The 27,766-nt window shown below is 54.7% G+C and overlaps 12 protein-coding genes across 12 annotated transcripts; 3 read left to right on the top strand and 9 right to left on the bottom strand.

The window, feature by feature from the left end:
- Window positions 1–421: 421 nt before the first annotated feature.
- HMPREF1541_01671 (uncharacterized protein) lies at window positions 422–2,137 on the bottom strand (the record flags this gene model as incomplete). The annotated part of the gene is made up of 1 exon (XM_008716028.1): window positions 422–2,137. The coding sequence occupies one exon, from the start codon at window positions 2,135–2,137 to the stop codon at window positions 422–424; it is 1,716 nt and encodes a 571-aa protein (XP_008714250.1).
- A 1,027-nt stretch (window positions 2,138–3,164) lies between these two features.
- Window positions 3,165–4,396, bottom strand: HMPREF1541_01670 (uncharacterized protein; the record flags this gene model as incomplete). Its single annotated transcript, XM_008716027.1, has 2 exons — window positions 3,165–3,297; window positions 3,429–4,396. 2 exons carry the CDS (start codon window positions 4,394–4,396, stop codon window positions 3,165–3,167), a joined length of 1,101 nt encoding a protein of 366 aa, XP_008714249.1.
- Window positions 4,397–6,122: 1,726 nt separating this feature from the next.
- On the bottom strand, window positions 6,123–7,660 carry HMPREF1541_01669 (uncharacterized protein; the record flags this gene model as incomplete). Its single annotated transcript, XM_008716026.1, has 3 exons — window positions 6,123–7,147; window positions 7,199–7,537; window positions 7,594–7,660. 3 exons carry the CDS (start codon window positions 7,658–7,660, stop codon window positions 6,123–6,125), a joined length of 1,431 nt encoding a protein of 476 aa, XP_008714248.1.
- Window positions 7,661–8,145: 485 nt separating this feature from the next.
- On the bottom strand, window positions 8,146–9,864 carry HMPREF1541_01668 (uncharacterized protein; the record flags this gene model as incomplete). Its single annotated transcript, XM_008716025.1, has 1 exon — window positions 8,146–9,864. The coding sequence occupies one exon, from the start codon at window positions 9,862–9,864 to the stop codon at window positions 8,146–8,148; it is 1,719 nt and encodes a 572-aa protein (XP_008714247.1).
- Window positions 9,865–10,303: 439 nt separating this feature from the next.
- On the top strand, window positions 10,304–11,002 carry HMPREF1541_01667 (uncharacterized protein; the record flags this gene model as incomplete). Its single annotated transcript, XM_008716024.1, has 2 exons — window positions 10,304–10,329; window positions 10,504–11,002. The coding sequence occupies 2 exons, from the start codon at window positions 10,304–10,306 to the stop codon at window positions 11,000–11,002; spliced, it is 525 nt and encodes a 174-aa protein (XP_008714246.1).
- Window positions 11,003–11,589: 587 nt separating this feature from the next.
- On the bottom strand, window positions 11,590–12,666 carry HMPREF1541_01666 (uncharacterized protein; the record flags this gene model as incomplete). The annotated part of the gene is made up of 1 exon (XM_008716023.1): window positions 11,590–12,666. The coding sequence occupies one exon, from the start codon at window positions 12,664–12,666 to the stop codon at window positions 11,590–11,592; it is 1,077 nt and encodes a 358-aa protein (XP_008714245.1).
- A 1,648-nt stretch (window positions 12,667–14,314) lies between these two features.
- HMPREF1541_01665 (uncharacterized protein) lies at window positions 14,315–15,602 on the bottom strand (the record flags this gene model as incomplete). Its single annotated transcript, XM_008716022.1, has 3 exons — window positions 14,315–14,703; window positions 14,750–15,381; window positions 15,430–15,602. The coding sequence occupies 3 exons, from the start codon at window positions 15,600–15,602 to the stop codon at window positions 14,315–14,317; spliced, it is 1,194 nt and encodes a 397-aa protein (XP_008714244.1).
- Window positions 15,603–16,510: 908 nt separating this feature from the next.
- HMPREF1541_01664 (uncharacterized protein) lies at window positions 16,511–17,959 on the bottom strand (the record flags this gene model as incomplete). The annotated part of the gene is made up of 1 exon (XM_008716021.1): window positions 16,511–17,959. The coding sequence occupies one exon, from the start codon at window positions 17,957–17,959 to the stop codon at window positions 16,511–16,513; it is 1,449 nt and encodes a 482-aa protein (XP_008714243.1).
- Window positions 17,960–19,012: 1,053 nt separating this feature from the next.
- HMPREF1541_01663 (uncharacterized protein) lies at window positions 19,013–21,244 on the bottom strand (the record flags this gene model as incomplete). Its single annotated transcript, XM_008716020.1, has 1 exon — window positions 19,013–21,244. One exon carries the CDS (start codon window positions 21,242–21,244, stop codon window positions 19,013–19,015), a length of 2,232 nt encoding a protein of 743 aa, XP_008714242.1.
- A 548-nt stretch (window positions 21,245–21,792) lies between these two features.
- HMPREF1541_01662 (pyrimidine 5'-nucleotidase) lies at window positions 21,793–22,494 on the top strand (the record flags this gene model as incomplete). The annotated part of the gene is made up of 1 exon (XM_008716019.1): window positions 21,793–22,494. One exon carries the CDS (start codon window positions 21,793–21,795, stop codon window positions 22,492–22,494), a length of 702 nt encoding a protein of 233 aa, XP_008714241.1.
- A 1,354-nt stretch (window positions 22,495–23,848) lies between these two features.
- HMPREF1541_01661 (uncharacterized protein) lies at window positions 23,849–25,030 on the top strand (the record flags this gene model as incomplete). Its single annotated transcript, XM_008716018.1, has 1 exon — window positions 23,849–25,030. One exon carries the CDS (start codon window positions 23,849–23,851, stop codon window positions 25,028–25,030), a length of 1,182 nt encoding a protein of 393 aa, XP_008714240.1.
- A 453-nt stretch (window positions 25,031–25,483) lies between these two features.
- Window positions 25,484–27,662, bottom strand: HMPREF1541_01660 (uncharacterized protein; the record flags this gene model as incomplete). Its single annotated transcript, XM_008716017.1, has 2 exons — window positions 25,484–26,571; window positions 26,624–27,662. The coding sequence occupies 2 exons, from the start codon at window positions 27,660–27,662 to the stop codon at window positions 25,484–25,486; spliced, it is 2,127 nt and encodes a 708-aa protein (XP_008714239.1).
- Between the last annotated feature and the right edge of the window lie 104 nt (window positions 27,663–27,766).

Raw genomic sequence — 27,766 nt, 5'->3', positions numbered from 1 at the left:
CCCCCCCCGGAACTGGGGTGATCAACCTTGCTCGGACGGCGTTTGTCCTCTCTTGTGTTAGCTTTGAACAGAGCAGAACAGAACAGAGTAGAGCTTCGTCGTCATTGTCATCGTCGTCGTCGTCGTTCGGTCTCGGCGGCGGTCCCTTTCCGCTGCTTCTCACCTCACAGCCTGCTCCGTGCTTTGACGCTGATGAGGTTGGTCGTACTTCCTTCGCTGCGGATGAGCGGTCTTTGCTTCCGTGCCGCGGTTGGGTAGATCTGCTGCCGTCGGTAATGGCTTCCGCAGTTGATTAGGAGGGTGTCCGTCGCTGCCAATGCAGCCTGATATGCACTGTCGTGAACTTGCCCTACTCACGCCCTCTCAAGACGTGCTGGCAACCAATACCTAAGCAGCGGCAGTGAGCCTCCCAATTCCCCCACTACCTCGCTTCTCCCATCCGCCAGTATCCTCCAAGGCCCGTCCTCCTAGCCAACGCTTCCCTATCCCAGCACCGTGGCTCCTCGTGATCCTCCTTCCCACCCCACGGCCAAATGGCCACGAAACAGACCTCGTCGACCCTACAGCCCCTCCCCTCATCACAGACTTTGAATGCTGGCCACTGCAACCACTCCTTCAACCCGTCGAGCCTCATCTGCTGCTCTTCAAAATCTCCCGCGAGTATAGTCATGACGGAATACAGCACAGTGCAAATCTCACACGCCACGTTCGTCACTGATTGCTGCGCCATGCTCTGCTCCTCCCACGGCAAATCAAGCTGGGCAGGGGGTATAAATGCCTCCGTGCATCTCTGAATCGCCGGCCGACTGTCATGTGTCTCATAGTCAGCTCCGTCGAGGTACACTCCATACACGGCCTGGGTAGCATTGGCCCTTGCCTCGGCCGACGCCCAGGCTTCCCGCTCGGAAAGGTACTGCAGCCTGCGAGCATAGCGCGTCACGTACAGATCTGAAATCTCCCTCCAATCCACTTCCTGCCGCCGACCATTCTCCTCTACCTCTCCTGGGAGCCTTCCACTCATCACCAACTCCCTCACCTGCCCCGCCACCCTTTCCGCCGCAGTGTCCGAAATCCGACTGATATTCGGCAACACCCCATCCTCACTGTCCTGCCACAACCGCCCCATCTCCGGATCCGCATACACACTAACAAACCTCTCCGTCCGCACCCTCACCCTCCCATCACCCACCCCTCCATACCTATCCGCAACCGCGGTCAAGAAATGCCAGAAATCAAGCCCCAGCCTCCACTTCTCGACGACGCCCATGCGCCGCACCACCCCGAAGTCACACGCGATGACCTCAAAACCATGCTCCATGCGCACGACTCCATCGATGCTGCGGCCCCACTCGTTGGCCGCCAGTTCGCAGAGTCCCCTGGCGCGCGCGCTCTCGCCGAAAAGTCCTTTGGGCCGCTTGGAGGAGTGCCGCAGGAGGATGAGGTCCTGGCTGGACAGCGTGCCGATGGGCGACTTGGCGGCGGATTGGCCGTCGATGTAAAGGAGTCGTAGGTCGCGTGTTGCGGTGTAGGTGTGTAGGTAGCCTGGGTAGAGTTTATAGTCGTTCTGTGGCGGTGGTCGTGGTTGTGGTTGGCCCAGGAGGAGCCTCTGATCGGCTGAAGAAGCCTCAGACGCACATCCACCGGCAGCAGAGGAAGACAGAGCGTGTAGCGGAACAAGACGCATCTCCTCGCCCATCGCAGCAGGGCCGCGGCCGTGCACCCAGTCCTGGCCTTGGCTTGGCTCCTGTTCCTGTACCTGTACCTGCTGCCACGTCCAACCCCACTTGGGCGAAAGGTCCGGCTCAGAACCATTGCGCTCCACCCTCACAGCAAAATTACTCGCATGCTCCGGCTCTAGCGCCAACCACTCCATCACCCCGTCCCCAAGCAGCTCGGTGTCGCCGCGGCCGTGGTAGAGACGCGTGCCGGCCGGGATGGTCGCGAGAAAGAAGGAGACGCCGTTGTGGTGCAGGGATTCGTCCCATTGGCGGAGGGTGGAGTGGAGGGCGTTGAAGATGTGGTTGTGGTTGGAGGCGGAGGCTGAGGCTGAGGAGGGAGGGATGCTGCTGCCACCAAAGCTGGTCAAGTATGTAAGCAGCCATAGCGTGAAGAAGCCATTCGGTATCAGGAGCGCCATCGTGCAAGCGTGGTTATGAATGAGTAAAGAAAAGGCGGAGCGTGAGGGTTGGTCCCTGGGGCAGAGCTGGGCTGGTCGTTGAGACGGTATCACTACCGATGGGTAGAGTGTGCGCCCGTCGTTACATCAGAGTATCGTATGACTTTGCGTACTTCCCGTCGCTATCGAATGCCGTAAGCTAGATTCTGCTTGTTGCACACCAGCAGCATCCTGCGTGTGATAGATGGGTTAGTACCACTCGAACGAGGTGAAGTTGGGCTGCCTAGATTAGCTAAACGGCCCCACTTTTTTCCTTTCGGATTCGCAGGTCCGAGTCGCCTTATGCATCCCCTTCTCCTTTGGCTCGGCGTCGTCGCAGTCGTGATAGGGACAAGCGAGTCCAGACAGAACAGTAGGCAGTTCATATCTGCCGTCTCTGTAGCACCGACAATAGCTGAAGCGACCCGTCTCATGGTGCGTCGAGTTAAAGGGCCACGAATGCCATGTACTCCCAGGCAGTGAAAGTCTTGGCATAGGCCGAGGTGGGAGAACTCTTGTGTTAGGGGACGAGTGAAATGGAAATGAGATCAGTATCCTGAGGCAGGCGATTGTGAAGTATAAGGACACCACCTAGCCCTTTATTTGAGTCAATGTCATGCTTCGGTATCGAGTCACTTAGTACAGCTTCGCCCCCCAACTCTCAGCCTCCACGACTGACCACCCACCCCCGAGCTGTGTCTGGCTCAAGCACGCGTCGATGTAGAAGGACCAGGACCATACAGATCGGAGTTCGAAGGTGAAGAGTCTCGGCACCATTGTTCGTGAGGCCATTAAGGAGCTGGGGGTCTGCGACGCTTGAAAGGATGGCAGAGATTCAAGGCTAGCCTGTGCGGCCTCTCCACCAACATCCGCCCCATTGGCAAGATCCACTGCGCTTGTGGCAGCATCAACGACCGGTACCTTTGGCATTTTGAGGTGTTTTGCCTTTGACATAGCACCGCCGAGCGCTGAAAAGGGGAAACAGTTAGCGTTATGGACACTGAGAGACTCACGACGCCCTCTCGTGAGGCACCCGAACCAGAGAACGAACGACATAAGGAACAAGAGACTCACCAGCGGCACCAAGACCAGTCGCGGCACCAGCGCTTCCGAGTCCTGCAGCAAGAACACGAAACAGAGAACTGGGAGTTGTTAGCAGACTCGGATCAAAAACCACGAGGGACTTTGGCCGTTAGTCCCGCTTAGGATTCTAGATAGTGTTTCGGAAGTAACGAGAATCGTACCTACACCATCATCTGGAAGGAGAACTTACCGGTGGTGGTGATGGTAGTGGTGACCATCATGATCGTTCCCTTTGCCCTTACCATCCTTGCCGTTTTTGCCATTCTTGCCGTCGTCACCATCGTCGCCGTCCTTACAGCCTTTCCCGTCTTCCCCGTCGTTGCCATCTTCTCCATCTTCCCCATTGTCGCCATCTTCGCTTGCATCGCCGCTGTTGCCGTCACTGTTCTCTCTCTGGCAGGCGTCGTACGATCGCTGCCCATCTTCTTTGACTTGTTGCTGCTGCTCAGTCGTCAAAGAATCGAAGTAATTATTAGCGATCTCGGTCAGCATTGGAGAGTGATCTAAGTCTGCCAAGTCAATACAGGAGTCGTCCAAGCCGCTCTTGCATCCCTTGTACTCCCCGCCGTGAGTCTCAGGCACTTGATTGGAAATCTGTGACGCCAGGGACGCGTAGTAGAGCTGCTGCTCTGAGGCCAAGGCCGCAGAGCCATTGGCAAACGTGACATAGGCAAGCATATACTCCAGGCCGGCATTCGGTCGAGACGGTGACGAGAAAGCATAAACTTTATGGGCAGCCGAGGCGGATGCGTCAGTGGAGGAAGCGCCTTCTGATACCGAAGATGGACCGGAAGCTGCTGGATTGGCCGTGAGTGGCGAGATCTCTGTGAATGACGAGACTTGAGTGACTGTCTGAATTTCTTGTGTAACATCGTGTTCTATGGTGCGAGTGACCTCGTACGACAAAATCTTGGTGACCAACTGAACTTCCTGCGCGGCATCATGTTCCACTATTTCAGTGGCGGTTGCGAGATCAGTCACGGTGGTACCACTTGGAGTAAGAGAAGTGGGAATGCCATTCGGTGAAGTCGAGCCAGAAATTTTGGCCCGTGTCCCTGATGCAGGATGATCAAGATTCGATGGCGAGGTACCAGACACCGAGCCAAAAGATCCGCCCGCTGCACTAGAGAATGGCCCGTTGGTGTAGGAACCGGACATGGATAGTGAATCAACTGGTTTGAAGGTGCTTGCACCAGACAGCAACGCGGCGGGTCGAGACTGTGATAGTCCCGTGACCCGCGTCTCCGACCTGGTTATGTTGGGGTTCTGTGTTCGTATTGAGTCAGAGCTGTTCGACTCTATGACGATGCCCGTAGAAACAGGCAATGTTTGTCGTCGATCTGATACTGAGGAGATAGTAGATAAGCTAGGAAGTCCAGCTTTCGATTTCATAGCAGTGCTTGCATTGGCGGCAGCAGTGGAAGCGGGGAGAACAGGATCAGACCCGGTTGCGACAATTGAGCCAGGCACAGCAGCAGGAGCAGGAGTCTAAGACGTAGCAGTGGCGGCAGGAGTAGAAGCCCAGCATTCGAGATGGGAGCGGTGAATGGAGTTTCGCCCCCTGCTGGGAGAGCGCCAGGCACGTACTCGGTCCCCTCTTCCAGGTTGTTGGCTACGACGACTGTTGTAGGAAGCGGGCATTTCGGGTAGGTGTCCATGAAGGTCGGCCTGCACGACAGATTCATCGACGTACCAAGCTCTTGAAAGTCTGGTGGAATCGTCAATCCGGGAGCTTGCTATGCTGAATCGCCTCGCCCAGGGCAGCAAGCTAGTGCTTGGCGACACGTTGCTGCATTGTCATGGGCCAAATGGGTATTCCAGTGATGGTCTCAGCTGGATCGTACGGACACTCCACTCCATTCGCGAGGTCAACGTGGTCTTGTCTGTTATCTTGTGATCGTCGGTAGCGCTGTCCAGTGTAGTTCCCTGGGCTTGTCGAGGTGCAAAGCTGTAGGCTGGCAGCCCTAAATCTGTCTGCTCCTCTGTCGTGCTCTTACCAAGAGGCACAAGAGTCGGGGTTGTACTCGATCTGAGCTCGGTCGTGGGTTGTAGGTCTCGCTCAGTGATGCTGACTGGCGAGGAAAGACAGAACGAAAAGAGGGTGGATTGCGTGTCAGGCATGGTGCCAGCAAGGTCAGTAAGCGAGCCAGAAACTGGGGCAACAGCATGACTTTGCTAATGCTGGAATGAGTGAGGGAAGTGAATGAAAAGGAGTGAAGGAAGGAAGTGAAACAAAGAAGTGCAGGAACGCAGTGAAACGGACAAGATGAGAGCGGGAATGGTAGGAATGGAAGGTAGAGAGACGAGGAAGTGAAAAGAAATGAAGTCCTCCAGAAATCCTTGCGCTCGTTACCTTTTTCTGTCACACACCTTGACCTGCTGCTGCTCTCATGCTGGTCATAGATAACATGTTTTGGCCAGCCAGCACAGGATCTCATTGCCTCTAAAGTCCCGGCCCCTTTTCTGGCATCAAACCAGACCATGGTAGGGCTTTCCTCAAGACTTTCCAAGGCAGAGTTGTGCTGGGGGTCTAGCTGCGCATTAGCTGCGACATACGCTCACCTTGGGGATAGAAGCTCTTTTAGAGGCAGTGAAGCAACTTTCGATGCGCTTCTCCGGAGCATGTTTGTCATGATGGGCTTGCGGAGGCGAAAATACCTTTCCTGTACTGTGTTTACAGGCTCAAGATGGCAAAGAGATGCAGGAAGGTCTACCTCGACAAGTACTTTCTTATATGGGCATTGGTTCCGTTTATGGACGTCCCGAACTAGCAGTTCCGCTGTCGTATGGTTGCCTTGAAGTTAAGTGTATGACTTGGCGCCAAGATTGTATGGGAGGAATCACGCAATGTCTGCTCGTCAGACGCGTGTCTTATAGGATAGCCTCATAGCTGGTCTTCATCGTATGGATCGGGCACACCCCAACCTCCCCTAGCAGCTGGCTGCATGGGTGCCGCGATCTTCGGCTGTTGTGTGACGGCTTTTGCAGGTGGAATGTCACCTTTGGGGGCATCATCCTCGTCGTCGTCGTCACCATCATCATCTTCCTCGTCGCTGATCTCGACATCTTCCGCCTCGGAGCCAAGCTCATCTTGGACCAAATCTTTCTTTGCCTTTGGCTCGTCATCTTCGTCACTGTCATCTTCGCTCCCACTTCCTTCGTCTTCGTCATCGCCATCGCTGGGCTCAAAGTCCTCCTCATCCTCATCCTCTTCATCTTGTAGCATCTGTTCAGCCTTCTCCAATTCGGTGCGGCCGTCATCGTCTTCTCGCTCAGCATCGGCCATCTCCCCATTGGCTGCCGCTGCCCCCTTCTTCTTTGTTTCGGACTTGGCACGTCTGCCCGCCGCTAAGCTCGCGTCGTTCAGCCCGTGCCGCTGCACATACTCATTGATACCTTGGAAGTCACCCTGGTCGAGCATGCTGAACTCGATCTCTTCCGCGTCACCCTCATCGGCGCCGGGTTTTTGGTAAGCGACGTTAAGGTTAAAGGTACGCTGCAGCACGCTAGTGTAGCTGATTGATTCGATGTCACTAAATGAGAGAAAGAGCAAGGGCTTCTTGTAGCCGAAGAACAGGCCAGTGGACAGGAAGAAGAGATATCCGTCTTTTGAGCCACGGAAGGCTTTGACGTGGTACGCCTTCTCGGACTTGCGGTGAGGTTCTGGCGTGGCACTAGCGAACTCATCGGCATTTGGTAATGTCAACGATAGATTGTGTGACGGCAGGATATGATTCAGTGCTTCATCGAGGGTCGTTGCCGAGGAAGGCAGAGTGAATGTGCCAGGCTTGAGCGGTGTAGCAGGCAAAGTGAAAAGTACCGGCTCGAAAGTCGATGCCGCATTGGGGAGAAAGATATAGTTGAACTGTTTGGAAGCCTTCTCTGGAACGGGCAGGCATAGAACGTTCGCTTAAACCATATCAGCACGGTAATAAAATGCCAGTGCCTGAGCAGACTCACCTATCTCTGAGCCTGGCAACTCATATTCAACCTGACCACTAGTCGGATTAATGGCCTGCACCCCGATCGTAGTCTGGTCAGGAGCGGAGTACTGGGCGATTCTGAAATGCAACTTCTTGCGTTGAGGAATGGAGAAGGAGACGTCCTTGACCTCTAGTATCTGGGCTGCCTTCGCGTCCGCACCATGGATGGGTAAAGCGCCATTGGCAAGCTTTCTCTTCTTTGCTGCAGGTTCCTCTGCGCCATCTGCTTCTGAGATGCCATTGGCAACGGGTAGCGAATGGCGGAGGTGGTATGATGCTATTTCTTCGAACAACGGTCGTTGGGCTGGTGCCGATTCTGCGATGGACAAGGTTAGCGGCCAGCAGTGTACAGGTCGCATCTGCCAAACGTACTGATAACATTGTAAATCTTCTGGCGTAGCCCATCATTGCGGCCAAAAGCCTGGTCAATGACGCTCATTGTGAGCGGAGGGCACAGCAGCTGTAGGCGGCGATGGGAGTCTCAGGATCGAGTCGCTATACCGATACTTAGGCTGGCACAGGTTGAGGCCGAGGACGAATGTCCAACTCGAGCCGTCAACAAGATCTATAGACTAAGGAAAGATGGCACGTTGCGGCCAAATGAAAAGACGTCTCGCGACGCGGCCGTGACGCGACCGTGGATGACTCGATTCCTACCCAGAAATCATTTGCTGTGCCAAGCTGAGTCGAACCTACCCGGGACTCGCTCCTCTTGATCGCCGTCTTACAGCTCATATGGTCTTAACGGGCGAGAGGTGATGACTTCGGTACATCCTCGACTGTGCAAGTACAAAGGATTGCTATGGGCTATCTGCATCTACTGCTAAGGGTGCCATATCGTTCCGTCTACCAAAGCGCCATGCTAAAGCCCCACAAAGAACTAGTCAGCCTGTCAAGTCCATCCGTGGTGGCTTCTATTGCCATTCAGTAGTCAAGGTGGAGATGCCTTCTCAATGACAGATAACGCTCGAATGCAAAGAGCTTCAATTCAACCCTCATGAAGCCGCACCACGCAATAAAGAGCCTCAACGCGTTGTTTGGCGGCCATAACAGCCCACCAGCCTTCTTCAGATTCTCCTTCTGCTCTTCCCACACGGTCCAACTGGCGTACTTGGCGAGAATGAGCATCGGCCGCATAGGCTCCGGACTTCCCAGGCTCTCGTCGAGACTTCTGGTCAAGTCGTTTGTTTTGAGGATTAACAAGATGATGCGTGGTACGTTTCCAAGCAATTGCACCAGCTGTCGGAGCAGATCTTCTCCAAAGACTTGGTCGATGTTGTCCTTCTCGGATTGATCGCGGACGGTGCTTGCCACATCACCTCGCGTCAACACACGATAATCTCTGCCCGTGATAGCAGATGCAAAGAGAGGGAACATGTCGTCGCTGATGCCGGCCAGTTCCCACGCGTACTGCCTCATTTTCTTCTCGTCCGCGTCGATCACCGCTAGCCAGAGCTTTGCGTAGTCTCTTCGCATCTTGTCCTCGGGATGCCGGTACAGCCCATGGTCGTAAAGGATCAGGTCAAAATTATACGGGTGCCGCCGCTTGGGATTGTGGCGAATGGCAATATTGCCTCCATGGGGGTCGCAATGCAGTGGCGCGCCGGACTGAAATATCATCGTGTTGAAGATCCTCGCTAGTGTCGCGCTGACTTCCGTCCGTGATATCGAGTGCTTGTCGAAGTATTCTCTGTCGTCTATTCTTGCTCCCGCCACACAGTCCATGACAAGTATTCGTTTCTTGGCCCAGATCACATTCGGAATGATGAGTGGAAAAGACGTGTGCTTCTTGAAGAACTCCTTCGCCTCCACCGCATTCTTTCCCTCCTGTGCAAAATCCAGTTCGATCGGTAGTGAGTACTCCATTTCTTGAGATAGCCACGACAAGTCGTAATCCGGAAAGGCTCTCTTCAAAGTCTGAAATGTAAATTTAGTCAGAGCGAGGTCGAGTGGCACCCACTCCTCCAGACTCGGATGCTGCACCTTGACAGCCACTTTCTCTCCCGACTCGCGCAGCACGGCAATATGCACCTGCGCCAAACTCGCGGCGCCTATAGGTTCCTTGGAGAACTGGCTAAAATTGTGTTCGATTGACTCGCCGGTGTCCTTAATAAACATCTCCTCGATGGACTCGTAAGAAGATACCGGGCACTTATCTTGTAAGGGAATAAAGGTCGTGACCCATTCCTCTGGTAGCAGGTAACCCATAGACGACAGATGCTGGCCGAGTTTGATGAATATAGATCCGTTCTTCTCCAGGACCTCCAACGTTCTTTGCGCACACCTTTTATGGCAAGCCTTCAGCATCGACGCCTCGACCTCGGGATCATCATGCTGCTCCTTTAATGTCACCCGGTAATCGTTGATGTTGACAGCCAGCGCACTCGCCACTCGTGAACTTCGCTCGGTGGCCTTCCAGGCATGATTGATTTCGTCCTGAAAGAAGAGCCCCCCACCCAACAGCGTTCCTGACCCAGCTGCAGCGTAGAGTACTTTCCCCCTCTTAGGTCTCAAGACCTTGACAGGTCTTGCACGGCTGCTGAACTGCTGCTTCGAAGCCCGCAAATTTGACTGGCAGCATTCAGGGCACGTCCATGCTGGGGATCGGCCGAGCGCCACACGGACGCGAGGAAGAGGTCGCATGAGCGAAAGTGAGTGTAATGTTACCGAGGCATTCGCAGAGAAGGGGTTTGCGGCGAGGTCGAACAAATGAGATACGTCAGTTCGAAGGTTAACAGGCAACCAGGAAGTTGCAAGCAATGACCGTGGGATCGTTGTACCAAGGATGATTGACTTGTTGAAGTCGAAGCATGGACTTTTCCCCATCGCCCGTTCAAGGACGTCATTGAGCCACAGCCAATCAGCGAGCTCACCACAGGATCATACGACCAAGTACAGCACTCACATCTACTGCCTGTCCAACCCCCAAATTCCTCATCCAATATCTACAATGTCACAATCACAAATTCCGGCCGAGGGCGCGCCACAATCGCATACAACGCCCAACCCTCGACGGCTACGGCGCGGCAGATTTGGGACTTTCACTCCGAGGACCATCGCCGCGCCCATCGCCGCCTTCACTATGGCTGTCCTGCTCTACACATACAGGTAAGCAACTAACCCAGCACGTCTACAACCATTCAAGGACCCTTGCGCCATATTCCCCCCTCAATCTCCCTTCACCCATCCTCAAGCCCCCTATACCAACCATCAACACGCCCTCTCCCGGTACTTGACTACGCCAAGACCTACCTCTCTCCCTAATCCAGTACACAACACAAGGTCTAACCTCGCCGGCCACCACAGCGTAACATCCATCTCAGCCGCCAAACGCAACGCCGCCCTGCACCGCCACGCCGACGGCGGCCAACTCGACATGCGCCGCGAATCCCTGCGCCGCCACGGCGTCCTCGACCAGGTCGAGGGCACCAAGGGTGTCGAGCTTTTCCGTAATGCTCGCGCCCCTGCCGCCAATTCCACTTCCACTTCCACTTCCACTGCCGTCGGCGCCGGCGCCGGCGCCGGCACAACCAACAGTTCTGCTCCCACCCCTGTGCCAGAAGCGGTGCATGGGCCGGATCTGAGTTCGCCGCCGCCGCCGCCGGCGGAGCAGAAGCAGACGAAGAACGCGCCGACAGGAGAAGAGGCGGTGAGGGGCTCCGGGGCAGGAGGCCAGCAGCCCGAGCGGGCGGCACGGACGGAGGTGGAGGGCGGGTTGGAGGGCTGGAAGGGCGAGGGGGGTAGGGGCCGGTTTCGGGGCCCGCCGCCGCCGTCGGCGTAGTCGGCTTCGGCGGGGCAGCGGACGGGGGAGAGGTTGTTGTTGGGAGAGGAGGGAGGAGGCGGAGCGCCGTTCGAGAGGGGGCGGTGAATGAAGTCAGTTGTTGTTTTTCCGGAGCTGGGATAAAGGATGAGAGGGGCAGGGCTTAATGGGGGACCGTCACTGTATACTGTGTAGAGAAGGTGTGGTGGTAGAGACTTTTGGAACCGACCTGACTGGATCGGGCCCAGAGGGGTGCAGGTGTCTTGCATGAGCAAAGCATTCGACGGGGAAAATAGGGCCCATGCAAGACGGAATTTCCCTCGAGTGAGCCACACGTGCACGCACAGGGCATGTTTTGAAAAGGTTCTGTACATTAAGGTATCAGAGATATTCTATTGAAACCCCATGAATGCTTGAGGATAGCAACTGAATTGAATCTCGCACAATCTTGCATTCCCACACGCCCATGCCCACAACTCCTCGCTACATCAAGCTCGCAAACCCCCTTCCTGAAATCTCAATGCAAACCATCGCTGTCACATTATCGCGCACACTTGAGTGGAGAAGCTCTTATCAGCCTCAATTCCTCACCTCCACTCGCAATCCATTCACTTCCACCACTCCATCATGTCCCTCTCGCCCGCCGGCGTTTTCATCTCCTTAATTGGTGCCATTGGTGCCCCGTGGTTTGCGAAGCCCTCAAATGGATTATTGCTTGTCGTCCCTGCTGTCGGCCTCGGCATATCCAAACTCGCGGACCGTCGTGGCTGGTCGAATCTGTTATGGGCTTCAAATGGATTGTTACTTGGCGGTACCGCGGCACTGCTGCTGGGAAACGCAGCTGCATTGAAGGATGGCTGCTGCTGCTCGAACGGATTATTAGTCCCGAACGCCTCTGGCTCGCGGGGCAGCTGCTGTGTCGAATTCGTCTGAATCGGTCTCTGCGTGTCGAACCTGTTGCCAGCCGCAAACGGATTGTTGATGTTAGCTGTTTTGTCTTCTGCTGGTTGGCTCTCGCTCATGCTCGCACTCATTTGGGGCGGAGTCCGGTCGCTAGAGCCCGGTAGATGGTGCTGGCTGCTCGCGGCGGAGCTCACCTGCCGTAGACTTGTGCTGCGGCTGACACCTCGACTGCCCGTTGGTGCTGGCTGCTCGTTTCGTTTCGGCACTGCGAGGGGTGGGGGAAGCCCGTCATCCCAGGCTGCACCAGTGGGGGTAGCACGCATTGGACCGACGCCGTGGAATCCTGTTTGCTGCGGGGCAAGGGCCTGTGGTGGGGGAGAATTGTTGGCGCTCGCACTATAGCCATTGGCGAGAGAGATCGACCTGTGCTCCTGGGGTCGGGGGTGAGGCTGTCCCGTCAGGCCGTAATTGTAGTTGCGGACAGTGTCCATGCTTTGCCGCGTTGGCTGCTGAGAAACAGGAGCATCATTCCACGCTTCCTGTGGGCGCCAGCTCGTTCGCGCATCGTTGGCCTCCTGCTGATCACGGAGCGTAAGAATGCCGTTATTGTCTTCTCGACTGAGATCCAATGATCTTGTCTGACGCTGAGTCTTTCTCTGTTCATCGTACTCATCTCGTAGACCCTCCCAGCGCTCATAGTTTTTCACTCGTTTCTTTTCATGGCGGTGTCCCACTACTGCTTGGTGGGTGAGATAGACCGCACCGAATATTAAAGAGGTCATAGTCGCGGTGGATAGATTGGTGTGGCACTGATTCAGGCAGTGAATGCGAAAAAGTGGAGAAGGCTGTGGCGTTGTATTCGTAGGTAGCGATTCCCGCGTGGGCGGTGCAACGCTGTTGATTGCTTTGAAGTTACTTGTTGAGTATCGTCGTCGAGAGTCTCGTGCTGCGGTGAGGAGTTCCTACCGCGGTCAATGGGTGGTAGAATTTATATGATGCCGAGTCTCGCCTGCCCGATCCAGTAGATAAGGTGGATTGTGCCACAGTCGAGGAGTTCAAAGATCATTCAAGTCTTCTTCGAGAGCGAACAAGAAAGGAAAGAAGCAACACGAAGATGTGGAATCAAATCAGATCTGCCCTCGATCTCGAAGGTGTCTGGCAGCGCAGCAGAGACTCCGGTATGTGGGTGGGTGCAGCACGCTATCGCCCGCAAGTCAACCTTGAAATGTACCGAATGGAGCCCCGATCTGAAGAAGAGCCAGTGCCATGTCCAGTGGCAAGATGGGGAACGGACCCGAATTAATGTCTAGGTTGCAATTGCTGCAATAGGCCCCGAGCTTGGATTGGATGAGCTCATGTTTCCGCTGCAAGGACACCGGACTGACAGGCGGGTAGCGTTGGCCTCTGAAGTCATCGGCTCCTCAATGCCGCGTTGCCTCAGGTCTTTGCAGGCTCCCCGACGATTTTCTCGCCAACAATCACATAACCCAGCGGCGGTGGCAACTGGGCAGTAGGCGTCAAGGTATTATTATGAATTTGCCTGTTCAGGCTTCCATAATATTCTAAAAAGGCCACGGGTTTCAAAGTCTCTCAAAGTCACGAGCTGCACATTTTGGAGGCAAGATGCGAGCACGCGCCCCACGAGTCCCGAGGTCAGCACTGCATGTCCCTAGGGCTCGCTTGAGCATTTTTCCTGGTCTAGACCTACACTGCCTGTCCACCGAAGAGCGACCGGGTGTTTCCATGCTTTCCCAAGCGAGGCCGCGGTCAGAGCAGAAAGTTGGGCTGATATGCACTGTGATGAGGTCAGCGAAGAATTGCGTATGATATCACGGCTGAGGATGGGCCGACTACCCTGACGAAGCTATCTTAGCGATCCATTCCTCCCTGTTTATCATCCGATAGGCGACGATGATCATTCTGTCAAATGGATCACTTTTTACGTCCATCGCAACTCGGCACAGCATGACTGGAACTTCTCATACAATTGCCAATACGGTCAAACCCCGCAATCGACACAAGAAACAACAAACAGTTTGGACCGTCGATGTTGCAGTAGTATCTACACAGGCCTTTGTCTACCCGCATAATTTTGTAGTGTTGGCAGTAACTGAACCGTTAGCACGAGAGGCTTCCACGCCACCAGGAGCATATCCAAGGCATTAAGTGTCGTTGTATTCCACCCCAGACGCCGTGTGCTCCTTTGTAATTCTTCTCGCATTGCATCGCGCTTCTCCATATTTATTGCCCGCGACCCCCTGCAGCACTTGCTTGGAGGATGTAGGCTTCTCCCGTTTGAGGCAAACAACGCTTTTGGCCCAGCAGAGGCCTTCCTACGCGTTACCGGGCTTTTCTTCGGTACTAATGGGAGGGTGTGGTTAGCATGAATAGTTCTGTAGAACGGACAAGAGGTTCAGGAAGCTTAGGGACTCACTCAATGTGCCACACAACATAGTTGGGCAATCCAATCACCTCGTAGCCAGCACGCTTGGCCATTTTTGCAAAACCTTCGGTCTCAGCCTGGTTTTCGAATGCGTAGCATGGGAAGTTGATGCCAGATCGGTGAACATCAGCCTTGACGAGTATGTTGACACCACCAATGCCGTCCAGTTTGATCTCTTCGTCTTTGTTGTTTCTCCAGTCTCCCATACGGGCCATGTATTCACGACCGGTGTCATACTCCTTGTAGCCCTCAGCCAAGACCACGTTCTTGTCGAGCCCTGCGGCCAGTCTGCGGCCCTTGTCCGACTCGATCCACGAGTTGTAGTCGAAGCGGCCTTCGATGTCGCGGCCGTTCTCATATCGGTGAAACCAGATATCTGTGACAATTAGTAACCGAGCTTGAAGCATGTTGGATAATCTTACTCGGCACGAGGATATCCCTATCATGGGCAACGAAGTCCTCGATGATCTTTTTGGGGCTGTCGACAATGTCGACATCGCGCCAGTATACCCACGAGTGGTCTGGCTTGAGCGAAGCCGAGAGAAGATAATTCCTGGCCCGACCCATGGCTTTCCTTCGAGGACCCTGCGCAGCGAATCCATGTCTTGACTCGACGTCCATCTGGCTGGCCGACCCGCCGAAGTCTTTCTGCACGATAACGGCACTGTGAAATGGAATGTTATCGGATCTTGACTGAATCCTGTTCAGTTCAGACGCAAGCACAGACAACGTATCGTCTACCGAATCGCCGACAAGAAAGCCGAGATCAATCAATTCGTGTGGGTAGGTCAGTTCGGAAAGGAGATCGAAATATTTGCTGAGGTAGGGAGCAGCATCTCGGAGCGGAGTGAGGATGAGGACGCGCTCCCTATTGCTGAGAGCGCGGTTGGTGGAGACGATCGGGTTGAGATCAACGGTCTCGATGCTGGAGGCGTTGACTTGATATGGCTCGTGATGGTTGAATAATACAGGGGTGGGGATGTGTTGATTCCATGCGACCAGCTCATTCGTGGTCATCTCGATGGGGGGCTTCGAAGGTCCGAAGCAATAGAAACTGTTACTCTGTCAGCTCAGCCTGCCAACGGCAGCACGCGGAGCATACTTTGACATTTCTTTTGTCGAGACAAATATGCCTCTCCATAACAGCACGATCAGCCCCGTGAGGGCAACTGAGACTAATAGTCTTGTGCGAGTCAGAAAGACTAGGACGGCCTTCCATGGTGGAAGTCTAGCTCTAGCAGCCTTCCAGTTCACGCCCCCTTTTGGTAGGATCATCTTGACGGAGGCACGTATAAATCGGGATAGGAACGGTCGAATTGAGCACCGAGGCTCCCGCAGAGGAGAGTCAGCACGATTGAATCGCCAGCGCTGCGATGAGATGGGTGGAACGAGCGGAATGGCCTGCAGAGACCGAAAGGAGTAGATTTAAGGTGCGCGGTCAGATTGCGCGGCTCCGATCGCCGATAATACGGTGGAGGGCTCGGTAAGGCAGAGTCGAGCAATTGCCCTCAGCCAGAACGGTTCGACGGCCTCTGAGTGCTTGCAAAGGTGGGTTGTCGACGATGGATCTGGATGAAGTAGAGAAGGAAACGTTGCAGCGTTGGTGTTAAGCGAGACTTTGAGATACGGAGAGGGCCAGAAAACTAACTTCTAGAGACGTTGAGCGCGGGTTGTAAAGCGGCGAGACGAATGTTTCGCAGGCCCCGGTCACTTTCAAATGCTTGTGCAGAATCGTGCTTCGACTACGCTTATCGCAGGGTGCGGGATGGTCATTTCAAGAGATTTTGCTGCGGCTGAGGATTCTGACCCCGTCCTAACCTCTGCTGCTGCTATAAAAATCAACACATCCTCTCCACCAGTTCTTTAAAAAGGTTCACATGCGGCGCCACAGCTGCTGTCTAAAGCTGCACAACTCATGAACATGCTGATCGACGACATAGCTCGTTACAGGAGTGCGCTATTAGAGAAGACGTTGGTTGGTGCTCAGCACAATTACAGTCTCTGCTTTTGGTATCGCTATGCTACAGCCCGGCTCTCAAAGCTCGACTCTTCCTCCAGCGCCTGAGATCGCTATCTACAATGGTATGGCAATAGTATGGGGGTATCTTGAACTGAATGAAATGCCTGTAGGCCGCCTTTTCCCTTCCCGCGACTACTCGATAGTCAGTGTGCCTGGCTTGCCCTCAGAACGCAATCCCAATTGGACTCCGCAAGGGGCCGTTGATTTCTCTGATCACCACGTGTGCGTCCATGTCCTTATCCGCAACCGCGACTACCTCGTCATAGTCCGAGGGCAGATCTGGGATGCCGGACACGATTGGCCTAAGTCCCATAGGTGCCAGACCTGTTGCAGTGCTGACACTTTTGATTGTCCCGCTGCGGCTCTGCAGATCGGTCGTGGTGGGTGCGGTGGTCATGCTTTCGATATCGTCATAATCCGATGTGACTGTTTCGACTGTGCTGGCCATAGTAGACACAGTCGTTGTTCGATGATGTTGGTGAGCTGGCTTGGCCAGCTTGAGCGGCCGTGGTGGAGAGTACTGGTTGGCGGATAGCAAATAAAACTGTGACCTCTTCTTCCGGTGCTCGGCAAAAGACGACGTGGTGCTGTTGGAGCCGATGGTGCTGACGGATCCAGAATGAGACCGACCACCGAGCCACTGCGACACACGTCTTTGGCTTTGGTATGCAGATGCTGAATATTGTGGCACCTTCTTGACATGAAATTCGGGCTCGGAAGTGTGCTCAGGCTCACACTCAGGCTCCTGCGCTGGCTTCGAGATGGCCCCAGAAGCGGGCACTGGGGTAGCAGGAAGCTCGACGGGCTCATCCTGATGCCCTTGCCAGCCGAAGACTTTCGGCGATGGCGCGGGAGGATTCAAAGCTGAATGTCGAGCATTCGCACGGCTGGCCTCGATCTTAGGGAAATCCATGACCATACCATGAATCAGGCTCGCCGTACAAGGTGGCGTGAATTCTTCTTGCATGGGACTGAGTACCGTCACGGGGTTTTGTGGTTTAGAAGCCATATCAATCTGTGGCTCACCTCCTGGGAGCGCGACCCATGATACAGGATGGCTGTGTAGCGCCTCGTAGGACGATGACGGTCTTGAATCCGAGATGTGAGAGACCACGGTGTCTCGTCTCATGAGCGATCTACGTCTCTCAAACATGGAGGCTGGCTTGACTGGTAGAGCTCTTGCTGGCAACTCGGATGGGACGACTTCCACCGACCTCGCTCTCAGAAGCGCCCTAGGGGGCATCCTGATCTCGCCCGAGTCAATGAAACTGACAGCATCAAAGTCGGGAAGGTCCGACAGTCGGTTGTTTGGAAGATAGATACTGAGCTCCAGGGGTCTGTATGATCGGCGGCGAATTGGGCTAGCATTGCGAGGAACCACCACTGGCATTGGGCTGGAGATCGACGGTCGCAACGGAGTGTGTCGCCGAAAAGTCTGGCTTGCGCGCTCGGAGGCCCGTGAAGCGAGATCCCTGCCATGTGACATCCATTTGGTAGGCATCGATGGTGGTGGTGTAGGAGGCATCTCATCCCAGATAGTCATCTTCATTGGTGGTACAAGATGTGGCTGCTGATACATGACTTCCATCTCGCGCTGGATGCCTGGTCGCATGTTAGTCTGTGCAAGATACTGGCGGGGCCGCGCATACCTGCACATGCTGCGACTTGTTCGGACTCGGACTCTCGCAGGGTCTTTCGGGGTGATAGGCAATCGAAGACAGCGAGGCTATGACAGGTGGGAGCCTGGGAACCCCGGCGCGCCGTATATGGTCTTTCCATGATCGCGCACCTGGGCTCACACGAGTTCCCCCGAACTCGTGTAGGTGGCAACAGGTAGGAAACACAACTTGAATATGGTGCCGGCACCGAAGATAGATCAGGAAAATAGAAAGGAGTGACTGGGGTGAGTAAGAGTATGGTCTATGAATGAAGGGCGACACAGCAATGGGACATATCAGAGGTTGAAACAACATTTGCAGATGTCACAGCCTCGAGAACCTACACCACATGGCCGGACTCGCGCTCTCGGGTCAAGCTTGTTTGATGATGCGCACTTCAGCGCTTGCAGAGTCGTGAATTGCTACCTTGCGGCAGAAGGCTGGCCCTGCAGGGAACGATTGGACCTGGGAGCCGCCAACGCAGCAGGCTAGACAGCACAACAACTCCTCGAGGACGTTGAGTAGCGAGGGTAGTTGTTGTCAGCGGTTACAAGGTCATCCAACAATCATTCGATGTCGTTGCTTGGTGCTGAGATTGAGCCGGCGCTAATGTCGAGCGGCCCTGTCCAATCGGGTACCTAGACGCCTATTAGCCAAGTCAGTGGGTGCCGTCGGTGGGATCAAGGCAATCAATGCTGATCTCCTTACCAACCTGAAACAAGGAAATCAGTGAGAAGAATGGAGATGGCGCCATGTGGCAGATGATTGTCCAAATGCCTTTGTTTCAGCATCATTTGTCCTACCAACCCCTAGGGCTGCATTATGCACAACGGCTGCTTCCCACGAGCCGGCCGATTGCAGGGGTACCCACCTCCAATTCCTGTGAGCTTAGAGTCCGCTCCCGCAAAGGAGCCTCCCTCTGTATCCAGGTACAAGGCCGAAATGAAATGAACCGTCCGCATCCCCTCATCACAGACAGATGAGCCGGGTCTCCACTGCCACAAATACTAGTATCTCTGCGTGATGATTTCGCGTCCCTGCTCGTCAAAGTATCTCCCGCTAGGATGTTCCACCATGCGGTAGCGTGGCTGCTCGACCGGCAGGTACTCACGACGTGGCTGATCGACCAACATTGTTCCTTCTCGGGCGCCGGGGCGAACGCTCGAGGCCCGCGCTGCCATTCCTCGTGGCTGCATTTCTTCATATGGACGCGCTTCCGGCCTCGCGCTACCCATGCGGACGGGTTCCCGGAATTCTCCTCTGTCGTCCACGTACACGGGGGGCCTGGGAGCCCGATCGATGATGACACTCGCACTCCTCGCCACGGGCTGACTGTAGGCTTCTCTGGGCACCTGTGAGGCTGACGCGCGTGGAGCGTCTTGACGATATATGGGGGGTGGCGGAGGCATGTCTGGTTGGGCATAACGCCGATCCTGTGGCGCATCTACGAAAATTGATCCAGCTCGAACAGCTCGATAGGCATCGTACTCTGGGCCAGCTTCAGCAGGACGAACAGAACCTGACCTGGGGTCTGCGGAAGGACGCTGCTCAATAATCTCTCTGAATTTGTTGCCATACTCGTCCACAACGATTCGCTCCACTGGGGGCGGTGGCATTGGCTCATAACGGACATAGGTCTCTTGCCCGTATGTATCGCGGTAGATGGGTGCGGGGGTGCGTGAGACCCGAACTTCTTGCAAAGGCTGCCGCTCATAAGGGTCATCCAAGACTTGCTGCCGGACAATAGGGCTGCTTTCCCGGTAGGATGTGACCCTGGCTCTAGTTGGTGTCCCGTAGGCATCGAATTCGTCGCCCATCTCAGCCCGCACATTGTGCATGCTGGCCACTCGTCGTAGGTCTTGAGTATCTCGCATAGGCCTCATGCCGGCTCGTGATCCGGCCCTGGGTTCGCTCATAGGTAGCGCCGGCTCGGCATACCGGATAGCAGATCTGCCCGGCGAGTCTACTGGTCGCGCGGCTGGCATGTATCTGACCTCTCGTGGGGCGTCGTCGATAAGGATCGGCTGGTCGATGTTGGTTGGGCGGAACCTGCCAGAGCCCAGGGGCTGTACTTCGTGGAAGGGTGGTGGTGATTCTTCTTTCACACCAGGGGATTGCCCATTCCGACGAGCCTTGCGTTCCCGTTTGTCCAGTTTACGCTTTTTCTTGGTATGCTGTGCATCTGGACTTTTATTTCTTCGGCCACGCGTATTCTGCTGTAGAGGTGGTTGCTTAGCAACAGCCAGAGGAGATACGCGAGATGGTTGGGGAGCAATGGGGGAGGTGATGTGGTTCCTTACTATTCGCATGTTGGAACCTCGAGTACCGTCATCGACCTCCGAGTATCGTCGTAATGGTCGGCTGCGGGGATCTTGGGCATCGTGTACGTTTGAGTACCCAGCTTCCTGCATAGCGGTGTCTTGTTCGACCGCTTCGGGGGGGCTATATTCGCCTTCCTCCTCTTCTTCTTCATCGTCTTGATCCATGGTAGGAGAATATGCAGGAGACTCGCGTCGAGCGAGACGAGGGGAATACTCATCGTCGGCATCGGCATCCAGGGGTGCACCCATGACAGCGCTCTGAACATGTGCGCCTGAGGGAGCGTCAGTGGTCAGACCGTCCTCGGCCTCTTGAGAAGGACTGCGAGCACCGCGTTCCGGAGTTGAGTCTGGAGCTCTGCTAGAGTAGAAGGAGTTCTCATCAAACGAATCATTGTCCTCTGCCTCGTCTTTGGGGCTAATAGCCGGTTTGCTGGCGGCAACAGCTTTGGACACCAGCGCGGGGATATCGAAGTCGGGCTTGGCTTCTGCTGGCGCAGGTTTCTTACGAGCATCCAGTCTCTTCTGTTCAAATTGCTCCTTGAGAGCCTTCTCTAGTCGCTGTCTCTTGAGCACAGTTTCAGCGCGGACTAGATCGTCCGACTTGGTCAGAAGAACAGGATTGAATTCGGAAGCTGGGGGAACAGAGGCGCCGGTAGTAATTGCAGTGGTGGGCGACGGCTGTATTTCACGTATCGATTGCTGCGAAGAAGATGGGACAGCTAAATTGGCCTGTGCAGTGAGTTGAGGCGTGAGGGTAGAAACATTTCGAATGGCATGCGCAGGCACGGAAAGCCGAGGATGTAGCCCTTGAAATACCTCGTCGCGAAGCTTGAGTAGAGTCTCATACTCAGCAGCCTCGTTTAAAGATAAACCTGGCGTTGGCGAAATGCCATTCACCAGGGGAGCCACCACGGACATGTTGTCGTTGCAACGCGTTCACAGCGCAGAAGTGTTTCCTAAGGAGAGCTTCTCATGGCAAAGAGCTAGCACAAAGCAGACTCTGAGATAAAGTAGCGGACAGTCGGTAGGGTGTCATGGGGCTAGAGTTCTGGTGGACTGGCCTGTAGATAGCGATACAGTGAGGTGGTCAGCTAGGTGGACGAAGCAGAACAGGAGGTGGTTGACATGAATCTGAAATTACGAAGGGCAGGCGAACAGGACCAATTCCGAAAGGGGCAACTTTAGCGACGGCCGTTGCTTGCAGCGGTGCGGGCTTTTCTATTTTCTATTTTTGAGTCAATCGTCTCTTCCATTGAATAATAGTAATTGTGACACTATTCAGAGGCCACCGACACATTCTGGAGCAAAATGTCACTTGTATTTCAAACCATTTGCTTGGCTTGAGACTGCGGTCGCTCTTTCACGCTCTTTGATAGAAAGTGTTGGTGTATATATATGTTCAGGACTGGAAGCTAGATCTCCGTCTCTTTACATCATCACTACAAGGACGAAAATCACCACCCACCATGGGGTCTCTAGGTCACGATGACAGAGTCGTTTTCTTCTTCGACATTGATAATTGCTTGTATGCTAAGAGCACCAAGGTCCATGACCACATGGCCCGCTTGATCAATGAATTTGTTGTCAATCATCTCAGCCTCACGCCGGAGGAAGGGTACGTGCTTCACCAACAATACTACAAGGACTATGGGTTAGCCATCGAGGGTCTCTCCCGACACCACAAGATCGAGCCTCTGGTCTTCAACCGCGAGGTCGACGATGCGCTGCCCCTCGACGAGCTGCTGAAGCCAGACCCCAAGGTACGAGAGGTCCTGGAGCGTTTTGACAAGAGCAAAGTCAAGATGTGGCTTTTCACCAATGCACATATCACCCACGGTCAGCGCGTGGTCAGGCTGCTCGGCATTGAAGATCTATTTGAAGGCATCACTTTTTGCGATTACTCACAACCGCGATTGGTTCCCAAGCCACTGCCCGCCATGTTCGATAAAGCTGAGCAAGAAGCCAAGGCGACCGACTATGACAAGATCTACTTCGTCGATGATTCGATGTTGAACTGCAAAGAGGCTTACAAGCGAGGATGGAAGAGGACTGTCCATCTCGTCGAGCCACAAGTTCCAGAACCAGAGGAGAAGCCTTGCGAATATCAGATCAGCAGCCTCCAACAACTGCTAGATCTGTTTCCCGAGCTCCTGAAGACGGGTACATGAAGAGTACTAGATACCCCGATAGACTAATGAGACATGGATGAGCTCGCCACCCCAAGTGACTCAGAAGCGTGGTTTTGGAACGATAGCGTTCAACGTCACAAATCAAGTCGCAAGTCTATCCAGCATTGCCAGCGCATTGATTCTGTTTAGACATGGATGTTCCGTGTGACGGTCGACGTTTTCAAGGTACTGATGCGGGCGACGACTCTTGAATTTTCAAAGTTGCATTCATGATGCTGGTACCACATCCTGCGTTGAGTCAACACCATGGTGTTGCCTTCTGCGCATGACCAGCCCTGTATTGAACTTGGTCAGCGCGGATTGTCGGGTTGTGTGCTCATATGCCATGTGTATGAGCCCAAGATTGATACCAATGGCCGCACCTATATTTGGTGCAGCTTGAAGAAGTCAGGGGTCGACATGCCTGTCAGGTCATAGCGCGATCTGCACGAATCTGGCCACACCAATAATCGCCCTCCATCACCGCCCATGCATCCTGGCGGCCTTGGTGAATATCAGCCACATCCTACCCTGGCGGCCCGTAAATTTCAATACGAAGGAAGCCCGGCACGGCCACCTTCTGGTATGAGAGCTGGCAGCTTGGACCACGATAGACCCTGATATCACGACGTCGAAAGGGTGAACACGAACCTTTGAAGCATTCGACTCTTTGCACACATCTCAAGGTCTAGATCGGTCCCAAAGCAATCCATACGTGCACTTTATATTGCAGAAAGAACCTCAAGGTCCAACTCATACTGTACAAGCATTACGGAGCATTATAAATTGACAACAGTAGTAAGTCAACCTATTCTTCGATGCTCTAGGACGGCTTGACCGTCCATAACAGTGGAATACAACCCCGGTTCCCACCTCGCATTTCCCGGTCAAGCCTAACGCACGTTACACGTGGAGACTCGATACTACTGAGGCTGCCTGAAAGAGTTTCATACCAAGCCCGTCATAACAAATCTCTAAAGACCCATTCGTTAATTGTTGAATCGCATGGAGCAAGGAGGCCCGTTTGCTACACCCCTGCCCTGCCACGTGAATTCTGATCCAGCTGGCAATAGACAGCTGTCACTGGCCGTCACAAATGGCTGAATACGAGAACTAGGGAGCATAATTCTCTCTCGTGTCTGCATGGACCTGTACCTTTGCGGCATAGCATGGAATGATGTCTGAAAGAGAGTGAAGATGTTATAAAGGTACTGTATCCCGATAGTGCTGTGCTTCAGAGAGCAAAACTGCTACTATACTAGACACTTACATCCCAAAGCCACAAGTCTGCGTCTGTGCTACTGTCACAGTGTACATACGGTACAGAAGACGTCGACGTCAAGTCATCATACCAATGTCGTCCCCCATATCAGCCACAGCAGTCCCTAGCGCTTCGATACCTTTATCTTCGTCTTTTACCTCTCTTCCCTCGAAATCCAGCGCCCGGCCAAAGCTCAAACTCACCACCCAAGACGTCGACAACGACGCCAAACCTAAAACTGCCAGCGCCAGCAACAACACGCGCTTCTACGCCCACCTGCTCTATGTCACGGGTCCGGAGCGTGAACGCATCATGGCACGCTCCATCTCTTCATCTTCCACAACGAGCCAGTGCTCCCGGGGTTCAGTACACTCACAAGCCTCCTCCCACACCTCCACCAACTCAATACATGCCTCCAAAGTACCACCTGTCCCTCCTGTGACTCCTGCCTCACAGTTCGCCTTGTCCACCGTCGACACCCCTAGCTATGTCGACGAGCACTGGCCACTTATCGCGACCACGAACCCGGACAGCGTCCCCTCCCACATCCCTCGCACCCACCCAGCCTTCCACTGCGCTTCACACATGGCCCAGGTCCACAATCTCTTCATCCGCTGCCTGAACAGCATCTACAACCACTCCCTCCTGCTCTCGCCCTCCACCACGGGCCCCAACAACGAAACCGCCTCTTTCCTCCAGTACTGCCGCATCTTCACCTCCCTCCTGCACCACCACCACCACGTCGAAGACACCTACCTCTTCCCCGCCTTCGAAACCCTCCTGGCCCAACCGGGCGCCAGGTCCACCACCACCGCCCCCCAACACGCCACCTTTCTCCCCGGCCTCGCAACCTTCACCGCCTACGTCACCCGCACCATCCCCCAAGAATACTGCGGCCTCACTCTCCGCAACCACCTCTCGCGCTTCGCCCCCGGCCTCGTCCAGCACCTACACGACGAGATCCCCCGCATCCTCAGCATGTGGCGCGCCCCCTCCCCCGACCTTGCCAAAGTCTGGGCCGTCGCGGACAAGATGGGCCGCAGCGCCGGAGGGAGCAGCCTGTGGGAGGCGCCCACCATGGTGCTGGCGTGTGTGGACCGCGAGATGATCATGGATGGGAAATTGTGCGATTTTCCGCACATGCCCCGGCCCGTGGAGTTGCTGGCCCGGAAGGTCTTGAGTAGAAGGCACGCGGACGTGTGGCGCTTTGCTCCGTTCGGGTTTGATGGCGTGAGGAGGGTGGTGCCGCCTGTGCAGGGTGGGCGACGACGATGATGATGATGTGATGGGATCTGAGGAAATGGCAGGCAGGAGCGGGGCCTGGAAAAATTGTTTGGCGTGCTCTTTTGTTATCAGCGACTGGGGAAAGCGAGGTGTTTGTTGGTGGGACATGTCTTGGAAAGGTAATTGTTGGTTGTAAAGATAGACGGTTGTCGGGTCGTTTGGTAGAGCTTCCCCGGGACCAACATCGTGTCACATTAAGTGACAGAGAGGAATGTCATAAAACCTCCCGCCTCCCCGAGTCTATTCAACTTCCAGGTCGTCTGTTCAATGCAGCCCGTTTCTCGAGTAAAGGGGGGGCCATCATAGTCAGAGACACGATAGATGCGGATTGTCTGATTGCGGGCGATCCCTGTATGCCATGGTCGAAGCCTCGTCAAGGCATCTCATCGTCCTTGTCATCGCAACGACCGACCTCCAAAGACTGGAGATATAATGCCGCGACTTTCACCCTTCGAGCTCCTTAACTCTCGCCTCCCAAGCCTCCACATTCCTCAGCTTGGCCTCCAGCTCCTCCTTCTCGTCCTCAAGCTCGATCCGCTTCTCCGCGTCCAGCTCCCCAAAGAAGTATCCCCCCTGGCCATCAAACTGCAAAATCTTGCTGTGGTACTTCCACAGACTCCGTCGATGGCTGACCGTCATCAAGGTCGTGCCGAGGCTCTTGGCCGTCTCGTACATTTTGCGCTCCATCTCGAGCGTCACGGAGCTGGTGCACTCGTCGAGGATCGCATATCTCGGCTTATGGTAGAACAGCCGCGCCATTGCGATGCGCTGCTGCAGACCGCCCGAGAAGACATCTCGCCACTCCTCCACGCTGTCCCAGCCGTTTGGCCGCTGGACAACGGAGTCGATTTCGAGGATCTTGAGGATTTCAAGCAGTTCTGAGTCGGATTTGTTCTTCGCTCGGAATTCATATAGTGATTCGGGGTAGATGATCTGATCACGAAGCGTGCCGCGAGATAGGTATGGTCGTTGGGGGATGTAGAAGATGTCATCGAAGCTTGGTTTCCTAACGCTGCCGCCGTAGACGGGCCATAATCCACCCAAAATGCGGAACAGCGAGGATTTGCCGCAGCCATTGGGACCGATGATAAGTAGATGCTCTCCTGGAGCGATCTTAAATGAGAGTTTCTTCACCAGAACATCACCATTTGGTGAAACGATGGGCACCTCAGAGAACTCGATGTCGTCGCTCTCTTGAACTTGACCGCGGCCCCTCAGGACTACGGCATTCTCTTCGATGCTCGCTGACGAGACCAGTTTCTTCTCAAAGTTACCGGCTGCCACGTCATCCATAACATCGAGCAGACCGGCTACTCGTGAGGTGTATCCTGCAAGCTCGGTGATCTCCTTATAGCTGAACATGATGCGCCCGAATGCATCTGAGCTCGAAAGTAATATGCGTCTATTGGTGACGAAAGATTCAGTATGATCGCCAGCCGTCTTCAACACATCCTGTCCCGGAATTTTGAAGAAGACAGGGACGGAGCAGAGGATCAGCCCCAGGGCGCCCCAAAAGTATTTTATGACAAAGTCTGTTCCCAGATCAATCACTTGTGCATTGAGGATGGAGCATCAGACACTTACCTTCCATGAAACCATGGTAGAATCGCCTCCGTAGAATGCGGTTGACATGCTTGATGAGCGTGAAGTAGCCCTTGTCAAGACCATCCTTCTCCGCCTCGTGCCCACCATACAGAGCAATTTCCTCACTGTAGTCGATGAGTCGCGTGTGCTGAAATCGAAACTCTCCCTCTAGCCTCGCCTCATCCGCAACGTATTTGCCGAACGGTGGCGTCAAAGCCCGCATGACATTGGCGGACACCTGAACCAGTAACGCCATGGTGAACAAACCCTCGCCGCCCACCGATTTGGACAGGGAATAGTTGTAGATGACCATGTCGAGCGTCGGCTTTGCCAAATTCGAGTACAGCTCGGCAAGACTATTGCTGAACTTTGAGATATCCACCGTCACCAGCTGATCCGCATTCTTGATCCGATCGTCCAGCGCAGAAATCGCATAGAACGTCATGTTATCCAGGTATTTCTGATGCACATGCTTCGTAAGCCTCGTTCGGTATCCGAGCGCTAGCTTCGTCTGGTGATACTGCAGCATGCTGTTGCAAAAGGTCGCAGGCACGGCCACACCCATCCACCACACCAGCCCCAGCACAAACTCCCGACCCTTGCCCTTGACCAACGCTCCGACTACACGCCCATCAAGCTCAGCCACGTAGAGAGACAGCAGCGTCCGCAGGACCAGAAAGACGCTGTGACTGAGCAACAGGCGCAGCTCCTTGCTCCGCCAGCTCGGAATCACTATCCTCAACAGGCGCGCGAGATTGCGAAAGAACTCGCGATTGATCTCCACACGTTTGCTTTTCTGCTCCTTGACCGGGTCCCCTGCGCTCGTGACTGACTGTCGGGCACGGATCTCATGCTGGCGGCGCAGCGCGGCTTTCTGCTCGGCGATGGCATTGTGCACGCGGTGGATGAGGGCGAGGACGAGCGTCAGGTACACTGCGCGGGAGATCTTGGTGCGGTGGCGCAGGTAGGTGGTCGTGAGCTCGGAAATGATCTGCTTGACGGAGCGCTTTGGCGGTAGGAGCGTCGAGAGTGCAGCCATGTGGGAAGGCCTCCCGAGGGAGGGGCGGGGATGGCAGTCAAGGGCGGATGGTCACGTATGGTACTTGTGATTAGGATGAGACTATGGCAGACATCACAGTATAT

Source organism: Cyphellophora europaea (assembly GCF_000365145.1).
Source record: "Cyphellophora europaea CBS 101466 unplaced genomic scaffold supercont1.2, whole genome shotgun sequence".
Classification (NCBI taxonomy): domain Eukaryota; kingdom Fungi; phylum Ascomycota; class Eurotiomycetes; order Chaetothyriales; family Cyphellophoraceae; genus Cyphellophora; species Cyphellophora europaea.
Note: the sequence above shows the minus strand (reverse complement) of the source record. Positions and strands in the feature narration are given on the sequence as shown.